Source organism: Vipera ursinii (assembly GCF_947247035.1).
Source record: "Vipera ursinii genome assembly, chromosome: 5".
Lineage (NCBI taxonomy): Eukaryota > Metazoa > Chordata > Lepidosauria > Squamata > Viperidae > Vipera > Vipera ursinii.
In genome coordinates, this window is record NC_139518.1 from 3,543,513 (window position 1) to 3,565,675 (window position 22,163).

Genomic DNA, 22,163 nt, shown 5'->3' on the forward strand with positions numbered 1-22,163 from the left:
CCAGGTTGCTTCTCTCCTTAAATGACTTTCCATCTGCTGCTTCTTGTCCTGCCTTCAGGCACTTTGGAGAATAGGTTGATCCCCTCGTCTTTTTAGGAGCCCCTCAAATATGGGAGCTCTGCTATCATGTCTCCCCTTGTCCTTCTCTTCACTAGACCAGACCTTCCCAATTCCTGAGACTGCTCTTCGTATGTTTTAGCTTCCAGTCCCCTAATCCTCTCTGTTGCTCTTCTCTGCACTCTTGCCAGAGTCTCAGCGTCTTTATAATGTTTGCATCTTGTCCCTGGTGTCTTTTTATTGTAATAATCAGTTTATCAGATTTTTAATTTGCTAGTGAATTCAGTGGCTGGGTTTCTAATTCTTGGGCCTCCCTCGCAGGTTTCTGGATTTTGCCCTGAGTATTAGAGAATAGAGCATAGGATAGGAGCTGGAGGGGACCTTGGAGGTCTTCTAGTCCAGCCCCCTGCTCAAGCAGGAGAACCTATACCACCACGGACAGGTGATTGTCTAGTCTCTTCTTAAAAATTTCCAGTGATGGAGCGCTCAAGATTTCTGGTGGCAAGCGGTTCCACTGGTTAATTGTCCTCACTGTCGGGAAGTTTCTCCATAATTCCAGGTTGCTTCTCCCTTTGGTCAGTTTCCAACCATTGTTTCTCGCCCTGCCCTCTGGTGCTTTGAAAAATATTTGGACCCTCCCCTCTTCTTTGTGGCAGCCCCTCAAATACTGGAACGTTGCTATCATGTCTCCCCTCTTTCTTCTTTCCTTTAGACTCACCAAACCCAAGTCCTGCAGCCGTTCTGCATATGTTTTGGTCTCCAGGCCTTGGATCATCTTCGTTAGCTCTTCTCTGAATTTTTCCCAAACTCTCAACATCTTTTTTTGTGATAAGGTGCCCAAAATTGTCCGCAGTATTCCAGGTGTGGCAGTTATTTAGCACGTGAAGGTATGGAAATCCAGGGTGTGCCGAGAAGAATGAGAGTTGGTGACAGGGATACTCCTGAACGCATCTTGGGTGTAATTAGCTATCGAGATTCGGGTACCTCCCAATACCAGAGAGGTACAGTTGTGCGAAGCACACCCAACAAAGCTCCCTGCTTGTGTGTGGCACGGCTGACACTGCATGGTTGAACGGTTAAGTCTGACCTGCAGAAAATCCTTAACTTACCACCACAGTTGGGAGCAGAATTTGCTAAACGAGGCGTGCCCGATTTTACAGCCTCTTTTGCAATAGTTGTTAAGCGAATCACTGCAGTGGTCATTAAGTGGTCATTTAATTTATTTTAATTGTTTTTAATTTTTTTTATTGTATTGATGTTTTAAACACCTTGTAAACCGCCCTGAATCCTACGGGGAAAAGGGCGGTATATAAATCTAATAAACTTAAACTTAAGTGAATCACACAGTCATTAAGGGAATCTGTCTCCCCCCCCCCCCCCACACACACTGACTTTGCTTATATCAGAAACCATCTGAGAAGGTTGCAAATGGCCATCACATGATTCTGGGACACTGCCCCCATTGTAAATACATGCCAGTTGCCAAGGGTCCACATTTGATGACATGGCCATGGGGATGCTGCAGTGGTTGTAAGTGTGAGGTCCGGTTAAAAGCTACTGTTTTCAGCGCTGCTGTAACTTTCAATGGTTGTAAATCGAGGACTGCCTATCCAATCTGGGCTGCGGTAATCGGGATGGCTGCTTTGTAGTTGTTAGTGGCGAAGTTGTGTCTGACCCCTGGCGACCCCATGGATGATGTTCCTCCAGGCCCTCCTGTCCTCTTATCGTCTTCTGGAGTCCCTTTAAGCTCACGCCTACCACTCTCATCCAAGAAGCTTTTTTGGTTTCAACTGACCGGTGGGGAATGGAAGGATTTATATTCTTTGCGTGATTATCTGCAATTTTAAAGGGATAGAAATGTACCAAAATAAATGGGCGTTTTACTCTGTTAACCTGCAATAGTTTCCAGACGTTCTGAACGCGGCATCACCCCGAAGCAGAACCTCCTGTAACGGATGAAAAGATGTTGTTGTTGTTGTTGTTGTTGTTGTTGTTGTTGTTGTTGTTGTTGTTCTTCTTCTTCTTCTTCTTCTTCTTCTTCTTCTTCTTCTTCTTCTTCTTCTTCTTCTTCTTCTTCTCCTTCTCCTTCTCCTTCTCCTTCTCCTCCTCCTCCTCCTCCTCCTCCTCCTCCTCCTCCTCCATTCATAAAACATGAACTGAACACTCAAACTGACTGGCGCTGATGGTTGACACGGGTTGCTGCCAGCATCCTAGGTATCAACCAGGTATCTCCTTAAAATGTAAGATGTAGCGCAGTTTTTTGTAGCATTGCTGGGGTTATTGCAGGAAGCTGCAATTTCTTGATGTGTTTTGCAAAGTTTTTGGACATAGTTCCCAGTGCCCCGATGACAATGGGTATCACTGTTACGCGTTTCATCCATAATCATGCAGTTTCGATGGCCAGGTCGCGGTATTTCGTAATTTTTTCCAGTTCTTTTTCTTCGACTCTGGCATCTCCTGGTACAGCGATATCAATCAACTATAGGCTTCGGTTCTCTATGACTGCGATATCTGGTGTGTTGTGTTCCAAATGTCGATCTGTCTGTATTCGGAAGTCCCACAAGATCTTCACCCTCTCATTCTCCACAACTTTTTCCACCTATGTTCCCATGACTTTTCGGACACAGGCAAGTCGTATTTTTTACACAATGCCCAGTCGATTAGTTTAGCAACTCGGTCGTGTCTAGCTCTGTAATCCGTTTGTGCAATTTTGCTGCACTCACATATTAACTGTGAAACAGTTTCAACTTTGTTGTTGCAAAGTCGGCAATTTGGATTGTCAGTAGATTTTTGTATCTTCGCTTTCATGGCATTAGTTTGTAGTGCTTGTTCTTGAGCAGCCAGTATTAAGCCTTCCGTTTCTTTCTTGATGGTTCCCATCTTAAGCCATGCCCATGTCAAGTAAGTTGTTATCACATTTTCCTTCAGTATTTTTCAAATGCTGTCCATGCAAAGCTTTGGTTTTCCATCTATTTAATCTGTCATCCAGCCGTTTTTCCTTATAGTCTGCCTTTGTTTCTGTTATTTTGATACTGCTCTGTTTTCACAGCCTGCAGCAATTTTTCTGTACTTTAATTCACATAGACATTCAAACTTCGTTTTTCTTCTTCTACAGTTTGGTGGATTTGCAGTATCCCTCTGCCCCCTATTCTTCTGGGCAGGTACAGTCTGTCGATGTCACTTTGTGGATGTAAAACATGGTGCATGTTCAAAAGTTTACGCGTTTTCCAGTCTAGGTCTTCCAATTTGGCCAATGTCCAGTTGATAATTGCAGCTGGGTAGCGTATCACTGGGACTGCCCATGTATTAATGGCTTTAATTATATTTCCAGCATTCAGCTTTGATTTTAGTATTTTGCGGACTCTCCTGATGTATTCCTTTTGTGTTGAGTCTTTGACTTTTCCATTCAAGATGTTATCTGCATCCAATATGCCTGGGTATTTGTAACCGTCATCCTTTGCTAGTGCTTTCATAATACTTCAGTTTCCCATTTCTATTCCTTCTATTTTTCCCATTTTTCCTCGTTGCATGGATAATATAGCACATTTTCCAAGTCCAAAGTCCATTCTGATGTTGCTACTAAATAGTTGAACTGCGTTGAGTATTGATTCAAGTTCAGTGTGGTTTTTCGCATACAGTTTTAAGTCATCCATGTATAGTAGATGGTTTATCTTGCCATGCTGGCTTGAGATGGGGTATCCCAGTTTTGTGTTTCGTAATATTATTATTATTATTATTATTATTATTATTATTATTATTATTATTATTATTATTATTATTATTATTATTTCAAGAAGAGACTTTCCTGCTCGTCAGCTTGAGACTGAAAAATGTTGTGTTTCGATTCTTCCCCATGCAGACAAGCGAGGTTCGGCCAGGGCCAGGAACAACTCTGAATCAACCCGAGCCCCGCCACACGTGGACAGGAGGCGACAACTGTCCGAATCTCAAGTTGTCACTGCCAGCAGCTCCGATTGCAGGATGAACTTCCGACATCAAGGAACTTCTAAAGGTAGGATCCACGCAGCACTTTTTTTTTTTTAAAAAAAGGCAGACACCTAATAAAAGATGAGATGGAGTTAGGGTTGTTTAGTACGGCTATGCTGGATTGTGCAATTTACATTTCTAACTTTGCCTTTTGAATTCTGCTGTTTTATTCGACTGGCGCAGCTTAACATCTTAATAACTTAAGATTTTTTTAAAAAAACAACAACACAAAATGAACTCAACCACCAGAATTAAACCCAATTACCCAAACTGCAGTTAATTATGGAGCGTGGCTGGCTAGATGTACCAAATACAGCTGTCATTTCACAGACGCTTGAGGGTCTGTGACAACTTGCCACAGGCAACTCACCGTGGGACAACGTGCCACAGGAAAACTTGCCACAGAACAACTCATTAGGGGAAAACTTGCCACGGAACAACTCACCGTGGGAAAATTCAGCATAGAAAAACTTGCCATGGGACCATTTGCCACAGGACAACTTGCCACAAGAAAACGCGCCACGGAACAACTCGGCATGGGAAAACTTGCCGCGGGATAACTTGCCATGAGAAAACTCGTCACAGAACAACTCACCATGGGAAAACTTGCCATGAGAAAACTTGCCACGGGAAAACTTGCCATGGAACAACTCACCATTCAGCATAGGAAAACATGCCACGGGACAATTTGCCACAGGGCAACTCACCACGGAACAGCTCACCATGGGAAAACTCAGCATGGGAAAACTTGCCACGGGATAAGTTGCCACGGGAAAACTCACCACGGAACAACTCACCATTGCCACAGAACAACTCACCACGGGGAAACTCGCCACAGGAAAATTTGCCACGGGACAACTTGCCACGGGACACTGATATTGAATAGTAGAATAGAATCGTTGAAGAAAGAACGGCAAAGAAGGGGCCGAATGGAAAGTGAATGACAAAAATTAAAATAATGTTTTAATCTTTTTTTAAATAACTGAATTGCTGAATTGTCCCAGATTGCCTTCTTCGGCTGTCTATTAACACCGCCGGGAAGTGGAGGAAGAGGGCCCAGAAGGCCTCGGATCCAGGTGGATCTAGGCCGACGTTCTAGCTTTCAGCCCAGCCGGTGTCAGCCTGACTCATAAGTTGGACCCAGGCGCCTTCTCAGAGAGGTGATCCGTTCGCACATGTCTCCTCGCGCTCGGCTGCCAGCTTTGCAGCTTTGGCTGAACGTTCTCCTCAGCTGCTGGACTCCTTGTCCTTCTCTGATCTTCCGTGGCCCCCACCGGCCCCCTCAGGGCTGGGAGGCCTTCCATTGTTCCCTGACGCTAATTCCGCATTTTATGCCCTCGGAAAAGCAGCTGTCGGATGTCTCCGGCACACGGAGGGTCCCTTTCTGGAACGTTTCTCTCCGTGTCGGGGTGCTTTGAAGAAAACGTCGCTCGGCTTTGTTAAGCGTGGAACCCCAAGGTTGCCTGCTATTCATTAGCCTTCATTTTTACAATGCAAGAGACGTGTTAGAACCCCAATTAAAAGTTGACGGGGATTCTCAGTCATCCCAATCACGGTTGTCCCAAAGGTGCTTTTTTTTTCTTTTTTCCAGGAGGCAACTGGATTTTCCTCTTTTTCTTGGAGGACGTTTCCCTTCTCATCCAAGCAGCTTCTTCAGTTCCGGATGGATGGTGGGGAATGGAAGGATTTAACGGAACGGCTACGGGACTTGGGTTTGGCTAGTCCAGGGGTAGGCAACCTTGGCTCATTTATGATGACTAGTGGACTTCAACTCCCAGAATTCCTGAGCCAGCATAGCATAGCTGGCATAGCTGGCTCAGGAATTCTGGGAGTTGAGGTCCACTAGTCATAAAAGAGCCAAGGTTGCCTACCCCTGGGCTAGTCTAAAGAAAAGAAGAAATAGGGGAGACATGATAGCAACATTCCAGTATCTGAGGGGCTGCCACAAGGCAGAGTAGGGGGGCAGGTTGTTCACCAGAGCACCAGAGGGCCGGACGAGAAACAATGGTTGGAAACTGACCAAAGGGAGAAGCAACCTGGAGCTTAGGAGAAACTTCCTGACAGTGAGGACAATCAACCAGTGGAACCGCTTGCCACCAGAAATCTTGAGTGCTCCATCACTGGAAATTTTTAAGAAGAGACTAGACCAGGGGTCAGCAACCTGAAACAGTGAAAGAGCCACTCAGAACCAGTTCCCCCACAAAAGGAAAAACTGGGAGCCGCAAAAAATGCATGCGCATGCGTGTACGTGCGCGCATGCGCAGTACAGGGTTTGACTGAAGAGTGGAGCCAAGGCGAGATATGCACCTACCCTGCATATTTGAATTGATTGGTTGAACCTTTTTAGTCACACTTTTTTATTTTTGGACTGCACATGGCAGAGGACTGGGAGCCGCAGGAGACGGCTGAAAGAGCCACATGTGGCTCTGGAGCCACGGGTTGCAGACCTGTGGACTAGACAATCACCTGTCTGTGGCGGTATAGGTTCTCGTGCTTGAGCAGGGGGCTGTACTAGAAGACCTCCAAGGTTCTATTCTGTTCTAATTCTAATTCTTAATTCTAATTCTAATTCTAATTCTAATTTATATTATTTATTTATTTATTTATTTATTTATTTATTTATTTATTTATTTATTTATTTATTTATTTATTTATTATGAGACTTGTATGCCGCCCTATCTCCCGAAGGACTCAGGGCGGCTAACAACAATAAAATACAATAAATACAAATATTAAAAAAAGAATTAAATTATGTCGAAGTCCCACTCAAACCAATAAAAACATTTAAAATCATAATTAAAACCCCATTATCATCAGTCCAGGCCGGCCTGCTGAAAAAGCCATGTTTTAAGGTCGCGACGAAAGGAACGGAGATCCGGGGAACATCCGGAACTCCCCGAGGGAGCTGATTCCACAGGGCAGGTGCCCCCACAGAGAAGGCCCTCCCCCTGCGGGTTGTCAGCCGACATTGTCTAGCCGACGGCACCCTGAGGAGGCCCTCTCTGTGTGAGCGCACAGGGCGATGGGAAATCGTTCCTGGCAGCAGACGGTCCTGCAAATATCCTGGGCCTAAGCCATGTAGCCATGTAATTCTAATTCTCATTCTCATTCTCATTCTAATTCTCATTCTCATTCTCATTCTCATTCTCATTCTCATTCTCATTTTAATTCTACTCTGGGCAGAAAACGTCCTGCAGCTAAGAAGGCTCCACACACCTTTGCACTACTCAGGTGATCCTGAGGACACAGGTAAACCTCCAAATAGACTCAACTCCTCTCTAAAAGGATGCAAATGACCAGCTGTCTGCAAGGAGTATAAATCCTCCCATTCCTCACCATTCAGTCTGAGCTGAGGAAGCTTCTGGGTTCAGAAGCGAAACGTCTTCCAAGGAAAACAAGAAAGTCCAGTCGCCTCCTGAAAAAAAGCACCTTTGGGCTAAAAGTTGACTTCTGGAAGATCATCTGATCGCCATTCGCGGCCTTCTCCAGCTGGCTTCCGACAAGGAAAGTCGATGTGGGAAGCTGGATTTATTTAATGACCACATGACTCGCTTTAGAACGGCGGTGATTTGCTTAACAACCATGGCAAAAAAGGGTTATAAAATTGGGCATGTTGTGAGTCACAATCAATCAATCAGAATAGAGCTGGAAGGGACCTTGGAGGTCATCTAGTCCAACCCCCTGCTCAGGCAGGAAACTCTACACCATTTCAGTCAAATGGCTGTCCAGTCTCTTCTTAAAGACTTCCAGTGTTGGAGCATTCACAGCTTCTGGAGGCAAGGGGTTCCACTGGTTAGTTGTTCTAACAGTCAGGAAGTTTCTCCTTAGTTCTAGGTTGCTTCTCTCCTTGGTTAGTTTCCACCCGTTGCTTCTTGTTCTGCCTTCAGGCGCGATGTCTGAATTGCCTTCTTTTTTTGTTTGTTTGTTTGTAACAATAGTTTTATTGGTTTGTCAAAATACAAAATGCAAAGAGAAATTCAAGAAAGTAATCGAAAACTAGAAGAAGGGGATGGGAAAAGAAAAGTTCTGACTCCCTTTAGCACAGCAGAAGATGACAACATTCCAAGCACAACTTTTTGCTTTCACACCGCACTTCTGTCACCATAAACCTGTCTAATTAGCAAAACAACGGAATCAGGGTTTCATTTTTTTTATCTTTTTCATTACAAGCACAAAATCCGGAATTGAAGCAGGGTGTGAGAGATATAGTCTCTTCTTTGGATAAAAAGAGTTTGGTTTGACCGTCTCTGATTCTCTTTGCTGTGGGGAATAATCTGGACCTTCTGCTGACTCGTTAATCTTCACCCTAATTCATATTCAGGGAATCCTCCACATAATTTCAATGGCGTTGTTGTTTTAAAAAAAACCCCTAAAGGGAGAAAACACCCATTGCCTACTTAAGCTTTGTAAAGTCATTCTCTTTGACTGTTACGAGCGAGAAGGCCATTGATGGTGACTTTGCTTTCAGGAGCCCCTTATGCTGCTTCCTCCACCCCGGGAGAGAGGAAGAACTGGAGCAAAGCCACTCGCACGCGGAAGAAGATATTTGAAGCCTACATGGCGAAGGAGGACGTATCCAGGGGTCTGAAGAGAGAAACACTGATTCAGGTGCCGGAAACTTTGGGCGGGCCGTTGTGTGCAAAACCAAAAAAAGCCGGGCCGGAAAGACTGACCTGACCGATGGTGAAATGAAGTTGGAATCTTAAGATTTGGAATTAATGCCCCCAAGAAGATGTTTGTGCATTTCTAGACTTATTTATGGAGATTTCGCAAGGAGGACGCCCAAATTAAAACAATTTAACAGGGGTCCCAAAAGTGTTCGTTCCAGGAGGCAACTGGACTTTTTTGATATTTTTTTTTCCCTTGGAAGGTGTTTCGCTTCTTGTCCCAGAAGCTTCTTCAACTCTGACTGGATGGTGGGGAATGGAAGGATTTATATATATGCCTTGCAAGACCGCTGGTCATTTGCCTTCTTTTAGAGCAGGGCTCTTCAAACGTGGCCCTTTTAGGGACTTCTGGACTTCAACTCCCAGAATTCCTCAGCCAGGCACGCTGGCTGAGGAATTCTGGGAGTTGAAGTCCAGAAGTCATCAAAGGGCCACGTTTGAAGAGCCCTGTTTTAGACAGTCATTGAGGCCACTTGGAGGTTTATCTGTGTCCTCAGGGCCCCCCGAGTGGTGCAAATGGGTGTGGAGCCGCCTTGGAACTGCCGAAAGGCCTGTGTGGAGATAGATGGTGTCGTCCAGTCCACAAAACAGTCCTTTCAGCAGTTCCAAGAAGGCTCCACACCCATTTGCAGTGCTGAGGTGACCCTGAGGTAAACCTCCAAGTGGCCTCAAGGACTCTCTAAAAGAAGGCAAATGACCAGCGGTCTGCAAGGAGTATAAATCCTCCCATCATCCAGTCAGAGCTGAAGAAGCTTCCGGGATGAGAAGCGAAACGCCTTCCAAGGAAAAACAAGGAAGTCCAGTCGCCTCAGGAAAAAGAAGCACCTTTGGGAACGCCTGGATAATTCAGAATCCCCATAGAAATTTAACCAAGGGCAAAGCGGTTTTTTCCCCTTTTTCTTCTTCTTCAAATCCACTGAAATGTAAGGTGCAGGCTTAGAAACCAGGAAACTGGTCACTAAACAATCTGTTGTAAGTCGAGGACTACCTGAACACGGCTGTTGTGTCTCCTCGCATTCTTTTTTTCCCCTCAGCCTTGAACGCCCCCAGATCCTTCAGCCTCCCCTCGGCCTGCCGAGTGCCTGTCTCCATGTTTCGGGAGGAAAGCAGTAGCCGTGGCCCCTTTCCTGACAAAATCTAGCCGCCATTTGTGTGCGTGTGTGTGTGTGTGTGTGTGTATGTGTGAAGGATTGCAAAGTTGAGGGGTGACATCATGAGATTCTGGGGGAGAGAGAGCCCTGGCCCTCGACGCACAATGTACAAACAGTTGTTGCCTGCAGATGGGGGATGAGCGGCTGGCTCCAGATATGATGTCATGGCGTGAAAATGGCTAAATAGGATTTTCGGAGGCACGGATTATAAGTCCCATCTGCTTTTGAAGAGACAGGAGATCAATCCTGTCCTTTTCTGTTCGTCTCTCTCTCTCACAAGAAAAAGACCAAAGCAGAGAGAGAGAGAGAGAGAGAGGGAGGGAGGGAGGGAGGGAGGGAGAGAGAGAGAGAGAGAGGGAGGGAGAGAGAGAGAGAGGGAGAGAGAGAGAGAGAGAGGGAGGGAGGGAGGAAGAGAGAGAGAGGGAGGGAGAGAGAGAGGGAGAGAGAGAGAGAGAGAGAGAGAGAGAGAGAGAGAGAGAGAGAGAGAGAGAGAGAGAGAGAGAGAGAAAATGTAAACCTTAATGTGCATGGAAGGGGTGGGGGGGTATTTGTTACTTATTTCTTAATCATTCTTTCTTCCCCCTTCTCCACTATCAAACAAAAGTGAGGATAACCTTTTTGTGGCTGATTGTTACTAAGACAGGTAAAAGAATGAAAGAATAACACAGTTGGAAGGGATCTTGTGAGGTCTTCTAGTCCAGCCCCCCTGCTCAAGCAGGAGACCCCAGACCATTTCAGACAAGTGGCTGTCCGGTCTCTTCTTAAAAAACCTCCAGTGTTGGAGCACCCACAATTTCTGGAGGCAGGTTGTTCCACTGGTTAATTGTCCTCACTGTCAGGAAGTTTCTCCTTAGTTCTAGGTTGCTTCTCTCCTTGATGAGTTTCCATCCGCTGCTTCTTGTCCTGCCTTCTGATCTTTTGGACAATAGCTTGACTCCCTCTTCTTAGATATTGGAAGACTGCTATCGTGTCACCCCTGGTCCTTTTTCTCATGCAACTAGACATACCCAAGTCCAGCAACCGTTCTTCATATGTTTTAGCCTCCAGTCCCCCAATCATCTTTGTTGCTCTTCTCTGCACTCTTTCTAGAGGGGTTAGACAAGAAGACCTCCAAGGTCCCTACCAACTCTGTTATTCTGTTCAGTTTGGGCTCAGCTCGCTTAGCAATCTCGCTTTACCACGGAAATTCCAGTCTAACTCGTAAGGACTATCTGTATTTTCACTTAATGTTGACATACCTTGCATTTTAATTCAGTGGTCTTCAAGGTAACTCACAACCTACAAAAGCATTGGGAGTAATAAAATCATTAGTTTACCACAGGGGTCTTCAAACCTGACCCTTTTATGCCTTGCGGACTTCAACTCCCAGAATTCCTCAGCCAGCGTGCCAGTCAGTAGGAAATGGCCGCTGGTTTCTATTTTGAGTTTCTGGTAACACAGGGGTGTCAAACTCAATTTCACGGAGGGCCGCATCAGCATTGCGGTTGCCCTCAAGGGGCCGGGTGGGTGTGGCCAGGGTGGGCGTGGCCTACTGGGTGGGCGTGGCTAGAGTGCATATGGCCTACTGGGTGGGCGTGGCCAGCTCTACCTCGTTGGCATCAAGGGTGCCTATGGGGGCCTGGGCAGGAGTGGGACAGATCTGAGGGTCTCTGGCAGAAGGAGGGTCTCTGAGCCAGGGCCAAGGCAGCGGGGGCCGTTCCCTCACTGTTTCCAGGATGGCTTCACGGGCCACATGAAACCACTTTGCGGGCCGAATCCGGCCCCGGGCCTTGTGTTTGAGATGTCTGCATTAAAGCAACTTCTTTGCTGAAATCTAATTTCAATGTTTCCTTCTTTTTTTCCTTTTTTTGTCTTAAGGGACCCCTGAGGATAAACCCCAAGAAATACCATGATGCCTTCATTCCTTCCCCAGTAAGTAATTCTGTAAACCTTAGCAATGGGGGGGTTCACGTGGGATGAACATCCCTCCCGTCTTGGATTGATGGAGGAGCAAGAGATGAACTGGACTTTCATGGGTTTTTTTTCCCCCCTTGAAAACATTTCTCATCCAAGAAGCTTCTTTAATTCTTCAGAAGAAGCTTCTGAGCTGAACTAGAATACTTAGTAATGATGATGGCGGTGATGATGATGATAAAGTTGGAAGGGACCTTGGAGATCATCTAGTCCAACCCCCTGCTCAGGCAGGAAACCTTATACCATTTCAGACAAATGGCTGACCAGTCTCTCTTTAAAAACTTCCAGTGTTGGAGCATTCACCGCTTCCGGAAGCAGGTTGTTCCACTGGTTAATTGTTCTAACTGTCAGGAAGTTTCTCCTTAGTTCTAGGTTGCTTCTCTCCTTGATGAGTTTCCATCCGTTGCTTCTTGCCCTTCCTTTAGGGGCTTTGGAGAATAGCTTGACTCCCTTTTCTTTGGGCATCCCTTGAGATATTGCAAGACTGCTATCATGTTCCCCCTCGTCCTTCTCTTCATTAAACTAGACATACCCAATTCCTGCAACTGTTCCTTATGTGTTTTAGCCTCCAGTCCCCTAATCATCTTTGTTGCTCTTCTCTGTACTCTTTCTAGAGTCTCAACATCTTGTTTACATTGTGGTGACCAAAACTGGATGCAGGATTCCAAGGGTGGCCTTACCAAGGCCTTGTAAAGTGGTATTAACACTTCGTGTGATCTTGATTCTATCCCTCTGTTAATGCAGCCTAGCACTGTGTTGGCTTTTTTGGCAGCTGCAGCACACGGCTGGCTCATATTGAAGTGATTGTCTACTAGGACTCCGAGATCTCTCTCACAGTTACTACTATTGAGCAACGTACCCCCTGTACTATACCTGTGCATTTGATTTTTCCTGCCTAAATGTAGAACGTTACTTTTTTTACCATTGAATTTCGTTTGGCCAAGTGCAATTCGACTCATAAGGAATGTGTCTCCGGTGCAGAATCTCTCAGTGTACATTCAAAACAACACTGTGTGTTGGGGGGAGAGAGCACGAGGGGAGGCTCAGCTAATCTCAATGTACACATGTTGTACTTTGACAATAAAGGTTTATTATTTATTATTATTATTATTTATTAATAATAATAATCACAATATAATGATGCCAATAGGAGAAGGAAGTGGAAAAGACGAGAAGGATAATAGCAATACAGCCATCAAACCCGGGTAAATATACTTAGACGTAAAACAATATTAGGGACGCGGTGGGTTAAGACGCTGAGCTTGTTGATCAGAAGGTCGGCAGTTTGGCAGTCGAATCCCGAGTGCCGCGTAGCAGAGTGAGCGCCTGTTACTCGTCCCAGCTTCTGCCAACCTAGCAGTTCGAAAGCACGTAAAAAAATGCATGTAGAAACATAGAGACTACTCCGGTGGGAAGGTAACAGCGTTCCGTGCGCCTTTGGCGTCTAGTCATGCCGGCCACATGACCACGGTGACGTCCTCGGACAAGCGCTGGCTCTTCGGCTTTGAAACGGAGATGAGCACCGGCCCCTAGAGTAGGAAACGACCAGCACGCATGTGCGGGGGAAACTTTACCTTTACCTTTTAAAACAATATTGTGAGGATTAGGTGTTCAGCCGAGTGATGGCACAGGGGAGGGGAAAAACCCAAACACCTGTCTTTGTGTCTATTTGTTTTGGCATGCAGTGCCCTAAGCTGGTGTCCCGAGGGCAGGAGGTGAAAGAGTTTATGTCCAAGGGGTCTGTAGATGCTTTCTCAGGCCTTTTTCTGACCCGCGCAATATACTAGTCCTCAATGGAAGGCAGGCCGGTTGCTAATGAAGAAGCGTCTCGAATGAGAAGCAAAACGTTTTTCACGATTAAAAAAAAAACAATTGCCTTTTGGAAAAGCACCTTGAGCTGGGCGGTTGAGAATCTCCCTAGGCAGCAAGCGATGAGGGTGCAGGAAATGCACCCAGCTTGGCAAAACGTTGGATTGCCACTCATCCAGTCATGCTCTCTCGGTCCGCTTTAGATTCCAAGGGCCTTCTCTGAAAGAAATGCAAAAAAATGGTACAGACTAATGGCGTCAAGAGAGGGACAGAAATCAAGATCACACGAAATGTTAATTCCAGTTTACAAGGCCTTGGTAAGGCCACACTTCGAATAAGGCATCCAGTTTTGGTCACCACAATGTAAAAATGATGTTGAGACTCTAGAAAGAGTGCAGAGAAGAGCAACAAAGATGATCGGGGGACTGGAGGATAAAACATATGAAACACGGTTGCAGGAATTGGGTATGTCTAGTTTAACGAAGAGAAGGACGAGGAGGGACAGGATAGCCGTGTTCCAATATCTCAGGGGCTGCCCCAAAGAAGAGGCAGTCAAGCTATTCTCCAAAGTGCCTGAAGGCAGAACAAGAAGCAACGGATGGAAACTGACCAAGGAGAGAAGCAACCTGGAACTAAGGAGGAGTGTCTTGACAGCGAGAACAATTAACCAGTGGAACAACAACCTGCCTCCAGAAGCTGTGAATGCTCCAACACTGGAAGTTTTTAAGAAAAGACCGGACAGCCCCTTGTCTGAAATGGTCTAGTGGTCTCCTGCCTGAGCAGGGGGTTGGACTACTAGAAGATCTCCCAAGGCCCCTTTCCAGCTGTATTCCGACTTACTGAAACTATTAACCAGTGGAACTCCTTGCCTCCAGAAGTTGTGAGTGCTCCAACACTGGAAGTTTTTAAGAAGAGACTGGACTCTGAAATGCTATAGCATTTCCTCCCTGAGCTGGGGGTTGGACTAGATGACCTCCAAGGTCCCTTCCAACTCTGTTACTCTGTTCTGTTCTAGGTCGAGGGCTGCTTGTAGAGTCTAAAGGAGGGGGGGTAAGAGGGAGACTTCGTCCGCCCCTCTCAGCTTTCTTGCAGCGAGTTAGCGAGAGGGAAATTCCTAACCCAGCTAGAAGGACCAGGTGAACGAATCCACTAACCAGATCAACTCTTTGTGAAAAAAGCTGCAACATGAAGCCAGTGTTAGTTTCCTAGAGTGCGATTTAAGAGAAGCACAAAACGAGAGCGAGCGGGGCAAAAGAAAACCTCCTTTTGTTCCGTCCCTCCCCCCTCCCCCCCATGGCAGGTCCCAACCGGGGTGCCGAGTGATGTAACTCTGCGGTGGGATTACTGCCGGGGGGGGCGGCGGAGAGGGGTGAGGGGGTGGGGGGGACGGCAAAGCCGAAATCTGGCTTGATTTAGTCCAACAAGCTTTGCAATTTTTCGGCATCTCATCATGGGAGGCAACTTTGCGCCAGCTGTCGATCTCCCTCCCCCCCTGCTCCCCCCCCCCCGGCTGCAAAGTGCGACTCCTTCGGCTGGGAAACGAAATATTCCAGCGGCCTAAGTGGGCTTGGTACCCGGCACTCCATAAAGGTTGCTAGAAAATTAAATCCTACTATTAAATACAGTACATTGTGTTGTTTAAGTGTTCCCTTTATTTTTTTGAGCAATATATATATATATATATATATATATATATATATATATATATATATATATATATATATATATATATATATATATATATGTGTGTGTGTGTGTGTGTGTGTATATATATATATATATATATATATATATATATATATATATATATATATATATATATATATATATATATATAAGTATTTGTCAAGGCTTTTTGAATGGACCTTGCTAATTAACTCTTTCATTCCTGTTTTGGCTTCAAATTGCTAATAAAGAATTTGGGAGGCTAAGATGATCATTTAGAACTTTTTATGTTCTCATCAGTTAGTCATACCCTTTTATGTATGTATGTATGTATGTATGTATGTATGTATTTGTGGATGCACGAGAGCCCTGAGCTGTCACAGGGTGGGTGGGGGTCAAGTACATTTTCCTCGGTGGGAACCTCATGATGGGAAGATATCCCGGTCTCTCTCTAGCCGCTTCTGACCCCGGCCGTTGCAATTCGGCACGTAGGACGCCCATTTTTCTCAGGAGCACCTGTTTGCTGCTGCTGCTGACATCAGCCGAGTTGGGAGCCGTGGAGTTTTTCCTCCCCCCCCCCCTCGTGTCCTTGTTTGAGAGATTCAGCAGGAAGATTTGGGAAGCGTGGCCAGCTCTTCTGTACACGACTCTCGGTTTTCTACGCTTTGTCCAGAAACGCATTTTTTTATTTTTTTATTTTGGCTTCCAAAAAACGTGCTTTGGTCTCAGTCAGAAGTGTCCAACCTTGGCAACTTTTCAATCAGTCCGAATAGAGCTGGAAGGGACCCTTGGAGGTCTTCTAGTCCAACCCCCCCCTGCTCAAGCTGGAGATCCTGTGCTTTTTCAGATAGCTGACTGTCCAGTCTTCGCTTAAAAATCTCCAGTGATGGAGCATCCACAACGTCTAGAGGCAAGCGGTTCCACTGGTCAGTTGTCTTCACTGTTTTAGGAAGTTGCTTCTCTCCTTGATCAGTTTCCATCCGTTGCTTCTTGTCTTGCCTTCTGCTGCTTTCGAAAACAACTCGACCCCCCTCCTCTTTGTGGCAGCCCCTCAAATTTGGAGCACGGCTATCCTGTCTCCCCTCGTCCTTCTCTTCATTAAACTAGACATCCCCAATTCCTGCAACCGTTCTTCGTATCTTTTAGCCTCCAGTCCCCTGATCCTCTTTGTTGCTCTTCTCTGCACCCCTTTCTAGAATCTCAACACTTTTTTTTTAGCAGTGTGGTGACCAAAGCTGGATGCCGTATTCCAGGTGTGGCTTTACTAAGGCTTTTTATAAAGTGGTCCTTAATACTTCATGGGAATTTGATTCTGTGCCTCTGTTTATACAACCAAGGATTGTTCAATCCTCATTTGTGCCACTTTAAGACTTGTCAGACAGTTTCTTGTATCAAAGACACAATGCATATCTGTACAATGATTTATTGATGTATTGATTTATTGATGTATTGGTATTGATGTATTGATTTGCATCATCATCATCATCATCATCATCTAGTTAGAAGGGACTTTGGAGGTCATCTAGCCCAACCCCCTGCTCAGGCAGGAAACCCTATACCATTTCAGACAAATGGCTGTCCAGTCTCTTCTTAAAAACTTCCAGTGTTGGAGCATTCACCGCTTCTGGAGGCAGGTGGTTCCACTGGTTAATTGTTTTAACTGTCAGGAAGTTTCTCCTTAGTTGTTAGGTTGCCTTCTCTCCTTGATTGGTTTCCATCCGTTGCTTCTTCTCCTGCCTTCGGGCGCTTTGGAGAAGAGCTTGACTCCCTCTTCTTTGGGGCAGCCCCTGAGAGATTGGAAGGCTGCTATCATGTCACCCCTCGCCCTTCTCTTCGTTAAACTGGACATATCCAGCATTTCCAGCAACCGTTCCCTATATGTTTTAGCCTCCAGCCCCCTAATCATCTTTGTTGCTCTTCTCTGTACCCTTTCTGATTTATTGGGAAAATAATGGGCTGCCCGCTCCATCTCCGTGACTCTGTGTGGCTTACAAAGAATACACACACACACACACACACACACACACACACACACACAACACTGGTGACAAACACCGGTGAAATAAGCCATTTGATGGGCTCCATCTCCCTCTGGGTTCCCCAGGCCCCTTGGCAAAGCCGGGTCTTCAGGGCCTTATGAAAGAGTGTCAAAGCGGAGGCCAGTTCTGCAGGGATGATATTCCAAAAGGAGGGAGCCACTACGGAGAAGGCCCTTCTCCTGCATCCTTCCAGATGTGCCTTCTTTCGTTCCCGCAACATTCCTTGCCTCCTCGCTCTACGGGTAGTCCTTGATTGATGGCTACCACTAAGCCATGAGTTTATGTTGCTAAGCGAGAAACGGGCTTTAAGTGAGCTTTAGCTTTGCCTGGGGTCACGTCGATTCCCCCCTCTGGCAGCCTTCTGACCAGCAATGGGGAAGCCAGATTCCTTTTAACGACCCTGTTACTCACTTAACAACAGCAACGATGAGGAGGCAAAAGCTCCCTTAGCCACCATTCTCACTTAGCAACCTACATTTGGGGCTTAACTGTCTTCGTTTTAGCTTGCTTCTCCTTATTGAGTCCTTTGGGAAAGGGCGGTATATAAATCCAATTAAATAAATAAATAAATAAATAAATTGGCTTGACCCAAGGTCTTATCTGAAGTGGGTAATATTTGCTTTACAGGGAGTGCAGAATTATTAGGCAAGTTGTATTTTTGAGGATTAATTTTATTATTGAACAACAAACCATGTTCTCAATGAACCCAAAAAACTCATTAATATCAAAGCTGAATATTTTTGGAAGTAGTTTTTAGTTTGTTTTTTAGTTATAGCTATTTTAGGGGGATATCTGTGTGTGCAGGTGACTATTACTGTGCATAATTATTAGGCAACTTAACAAAAAACAAAATATATACCCATTTCAATTATTTATTTTTACCAGTGAAACCAATATAACATCTCAACATTCACAAATATACATTTCTGACATTCAAAAACATAACAAAAACAAATCAGTGACCAATATAGCCACCTTTCTTTGCAAGGACACTCAAAAGCCTGCCATCCATGGATTCTGTCAGTGTTTTGATCTGTTCACCATCAACATTGCGTGCAGCAGCAACCACAGCCTCCCAGACACTGTACAGAGAGTGTACTGTTTTCCCTCCTTGTAAATCTCACATTTGATGATGGACCACAGGTTCTCAATGGGGTTCAGATCAGGTGAACAAGGAGGCCATGTCATTAGATTTCCTTCTTTTATACCTTTCTTGCCAGCCACGCTGTGGAGTACTTGGACGCGTGTGATGGAGCATTGTCCTGCATGAAAATCATGTTTTTCTTGAAGGATGCAGACTTCTTCCTGTACCACTGCTTGAAAGAAGTGTCTTCCAGAAACTGGCAGTAGGACTGGGAGTTGAGCTTGACTCCATCCTCAACCCGAAAAGGCCCCACAAGCTCATCTTTGATGATACCAGCCCAAACAGTACTCCACCTCCACCTTGCTGGCGTCTGAGTCGGACTGGAGCTCTCTGCCCTTTACCAATCCAGCCACGGGCCCATCCATCTGGCCCATCAAGACTCACTCTCATTTCATCAGTCCATAAAACCTTAGAAAAATCAGTCTTGAGATATTTCTTGGCCCAGTCTTGACGTTTCAGCTTGTGTGTCTTGTTCAGTGGTGGTCGTCTTTCAGCCTTTCTTACCTTGGCCATGTCTCTGAGTATTGCACACCTTGTGCTTTTGGGCACTCCAGTGATGTTGCAGCTCTGAAATATGGCCAAAACTGGTGACAAGTGGCATCTTGGCAGCTGCACGCTTGACTTTTCTCAGTTCATGGGCAGTTATTTTGCGCCTTGGTTTCTCCACACGCTTCTTGCGACCCTGTTGACTATTTTGAATGAAACGCTTGATTGTTCGATGATCACGCTTCAGAAGCTTTGCAATTTTAAGAGTGCTGCATCCCCTCTGCAAGATATCTCACTATTTTTGACTTTTCTGAGCCTGTCAAGTCCTTCTTTTGACCCATTTTGCCAAAGGAAAGGAAGTTGCCTAATAATTATGCACACCTGATACAGGGTGTTGATGTCATTAGACCACACCCCCTTCTCATTACAGAGATGCACATCACCTAATATGCTTAATTGGTAGTAGGCTTTCGAGCCTATACAGCTTGGAGTAAGACAACATGCATAAAGAGGATGATGTGGTCAAAATACTCATTTGCCTAATAATTCTGCACTCCCTGTAGATTTATAAGTTCCTCCCAGTGACCCTATTTAGTCCAGAGCTGACAGGGTGACTTATGCCACGAAACTAGCAGAAAAGCAGCTTGAGGGATTCGTGGCCAACGAGCTTCCCAAAGCTGAAAATACGAGAATGCAAGAAAATAAAAAAAAGAAGCAACGGGTGGAAACTGACCAAGGAGAGAAGGGAGCTAGAACTAAGGAGAAATTTCCTAACAATTGTGAGGACAATTAACCAGCGGAACAACCTGCCTCCAGAAGTTGTGGATGCTCCATCTCTGGAGGTTTTTAAGAAGAGGCTGGGCAGCCATTGGTCTGAAATGGCATAGGTTTTTCCTGCCTGAGATTGGGGGCGGGGGCTGGACTAGATGACCTCCAAGGCCCTTTCAACTCTGTTATTCTGTCTATGGATTATTATTATTTTTTTAGCAAAACCTCTACACGAAGTCTGAAGATGCCGTTTTCCCATGCTGATTTGCTTTTTGGGGGGGAACTCGCATGTAATATTTTGACTTTCTTTCTTTCTTTCTTTCTTTCTTTCTTTCTTTCTTTCTTTCTTTCTTTCTTTCTTTCTTTCTTTCTTTCTTTCTTTCTTTCTTTCTCTCTCTCTCTCTCTCTCTCTCTCTTTCTCTCTCTCTCTTTCTTTCTTCTTTCTCTCTCCTTCCCTCCCCTCCCCTCTCTCTCTCTCTCTCTCTTTCTTCTTTCTTTCTTTCTTTCTTTCTTTCTTTCTTTCTTTCTTTCTTTCTTTCTTTCTTTCTTTCTTTCTCCTTCCCTCCCTCCCTCCCTCCCTCCCCTCCCTCCCTCCCCTTCTTCTTCTTTCTTTCTTTCTTTCTTTCTTTCTTTCTTTCTTTCTTTCTTTCTTTCTTTCTTTCTTTCTTTCTTTCTTTCTTTCTTTCTTTCTCCCCCCCCCTCAAAAAACAAAAATCCATATCCTCCGTTAAAAAGAGTCATTTCTTTTCCAGGATTGGCACTCAGGATATTTTCATTGATGGAGTCGTTGCTCGCAACAGAGCCCTGAACGGCGACATCGTGGTGGTGAAGCTGCTTCCGAAAGATCAGTGAAGGTCAGTGGGTCAAATCTGCTCGTCCTGTTTTCGTTTCGTGGCGATAGCCGGCGGGGGGATTCAAACTTGGCCGCCGCGATGAAGGATTGAAAAATGATTTCCCATGCTCTTTGGGATGATGGACGCCGTAGACTTGCCTAGGTTGTTGTTGTTGTTAGCTGCGAGGTCGTGTCCGACCCACCGCGTCCCTATGGACAACGTTCCTCCAGGTCTTCCTGTCCTCTACCATCTTCTGGAGTCCATTTAGGCTCATGCCTACTGCTTCAGTGACTCCATCCAGCACCTCATTCTCTCTCGTTCCCCTTCTTCACTTGCTCTCCACCTTTCCCAGCATTAGGCTCTTCTCCAGTGAGTCCTTACCTAGGTACAAGGTTGCCTAGGTCATCTAGTCCAGCCCACTGCTCAGGCAGGAAACCCTATACCATTTCAGACAAATGGCTGTCCAGTCTTTTCTTAAAAACTTCCAGTGTTGAAGCATTCACAGCTTCTGGAGGCAGGTTGTTCCACTGGTTAATTGTTCTAACTGTCAGGAAGTTTCTCCTTAGTTCTAGGTTGCTTCTCTCCTTGACTAGTTTTCATCCGTTGCTTCTTGTCCTGCCTCTCGGGCGCTTTGGAGAATAGCTTGGCTCCCTCTTCTTTGGGGCAGCCCCTGAGATACTGGAACACTGCTATCATGTCCCCCCCTCACCCTTCTCTTCGTTAAACTACACATACCCAATTCCAGCAACCATTCCCTATATCACAGGTCTACAACCCGTGGCTCCGGAGCCGCATGCGGCTCTTTCAGCCGTCTCCTGCGGCTCCCAGTCCTCTGCCATGTGCAGTCAAAAAAAAAAAAAAAAGGTGGGACTAAAAAAGTTCAACCAATCAATTCAAATATGCAGGGTAGGTGCGTATCTTGCCTTGGCTCCACTCTTCAGTCAAACCCTGTTCTGCGCATGCGCGCATGTATGCGCATGTACACACATTTTTTTGCGGCTCCCAGTTTTTCCTTTTGTGAGGGAACCGGTTCCGAGTGGCTCTTTCACTGTTTCAGGTTGCTGACCCCTGCCCTATATGTTTTAGCCTCCAGACTTCTAATCATCTTTGTTGCTCTTCTCTGCACTCTTTCTAGAGTCTCGACATCTTTTTTACATCGTGGTGACCAAAACTGGATGCAGGATTCCAAGTGTGGCCAAATGCGGTAATACGGTTGTGGAGTGAATCTGGCTTCCCATCGTCTCGTTTGTCGGAAGGTCACAAAAGGGGAGCGTGGGGACGCTGCGACCGTCATATATATGAGTCATTTGCTATGGGTCTGAACTTTGATTAGGTGGCCACGGAGGATGCTGCAAACGGTCGTTAATTGTGAAAAACGGTTCTAAGCCCCTTTCCCCCCCGCGCTGTTGTAACCTCAAACAGTCCCTAAACGAAGTCAAGGATTACCTGTATTAGCGCTGCAACTTTCTTTGGTAATTTTTTATTTCTTTGCTGTTCCTCCTCCTCCTCCTCCTCCTCTCTCCTCCTCCTTCTCCTCCTCCTCTTCCTCCTCCTCCTCCCTCCCTCCTCTTCCTCCTCCTCCTTCCTCCTCCTCCTCTTCCTCC

At 45.7% G+C, this 22,163-nt stretch overlaps 1 protein-coding gene across 1 annotated transcript in view; it reads left to right on the forward strand.

The window, feature by feature from the left end:
• Nucleotides 1-20,578, forward strand: part of LOC310641622 (uncharacterized protein) — a gene marked incomplete at its 3' end in the record, with an annotated part of 45,062 nt that extends 24,484 nt beyond the window's left edge. The window contains exons 3-6 of the mRNA XM_083364858.1: nucleotides 3,917-4,069; nucleotides 8,513-8,652; nucleotides 11,720-11,785; nucleotides 20,492-20,578. Coding sequence (XP_083220984.1) covers nucleotides 3,917-4,069; nucleotides 8,513-8,652; nucleotides 11,720-11,785; nucleotides 20,492-20,578 — 446 coding nt within the window. The remainder of the gene's footprint in view (nucleotides 1-3,916; nucleotides 4,070-8,512; nucleotides 8,653-11,719; nucleotides 11,786-20,491) is intronic.
• Between the last annotated feature and the right edge of the window lie 1,585 nt (nucleotides 20,579-22,163).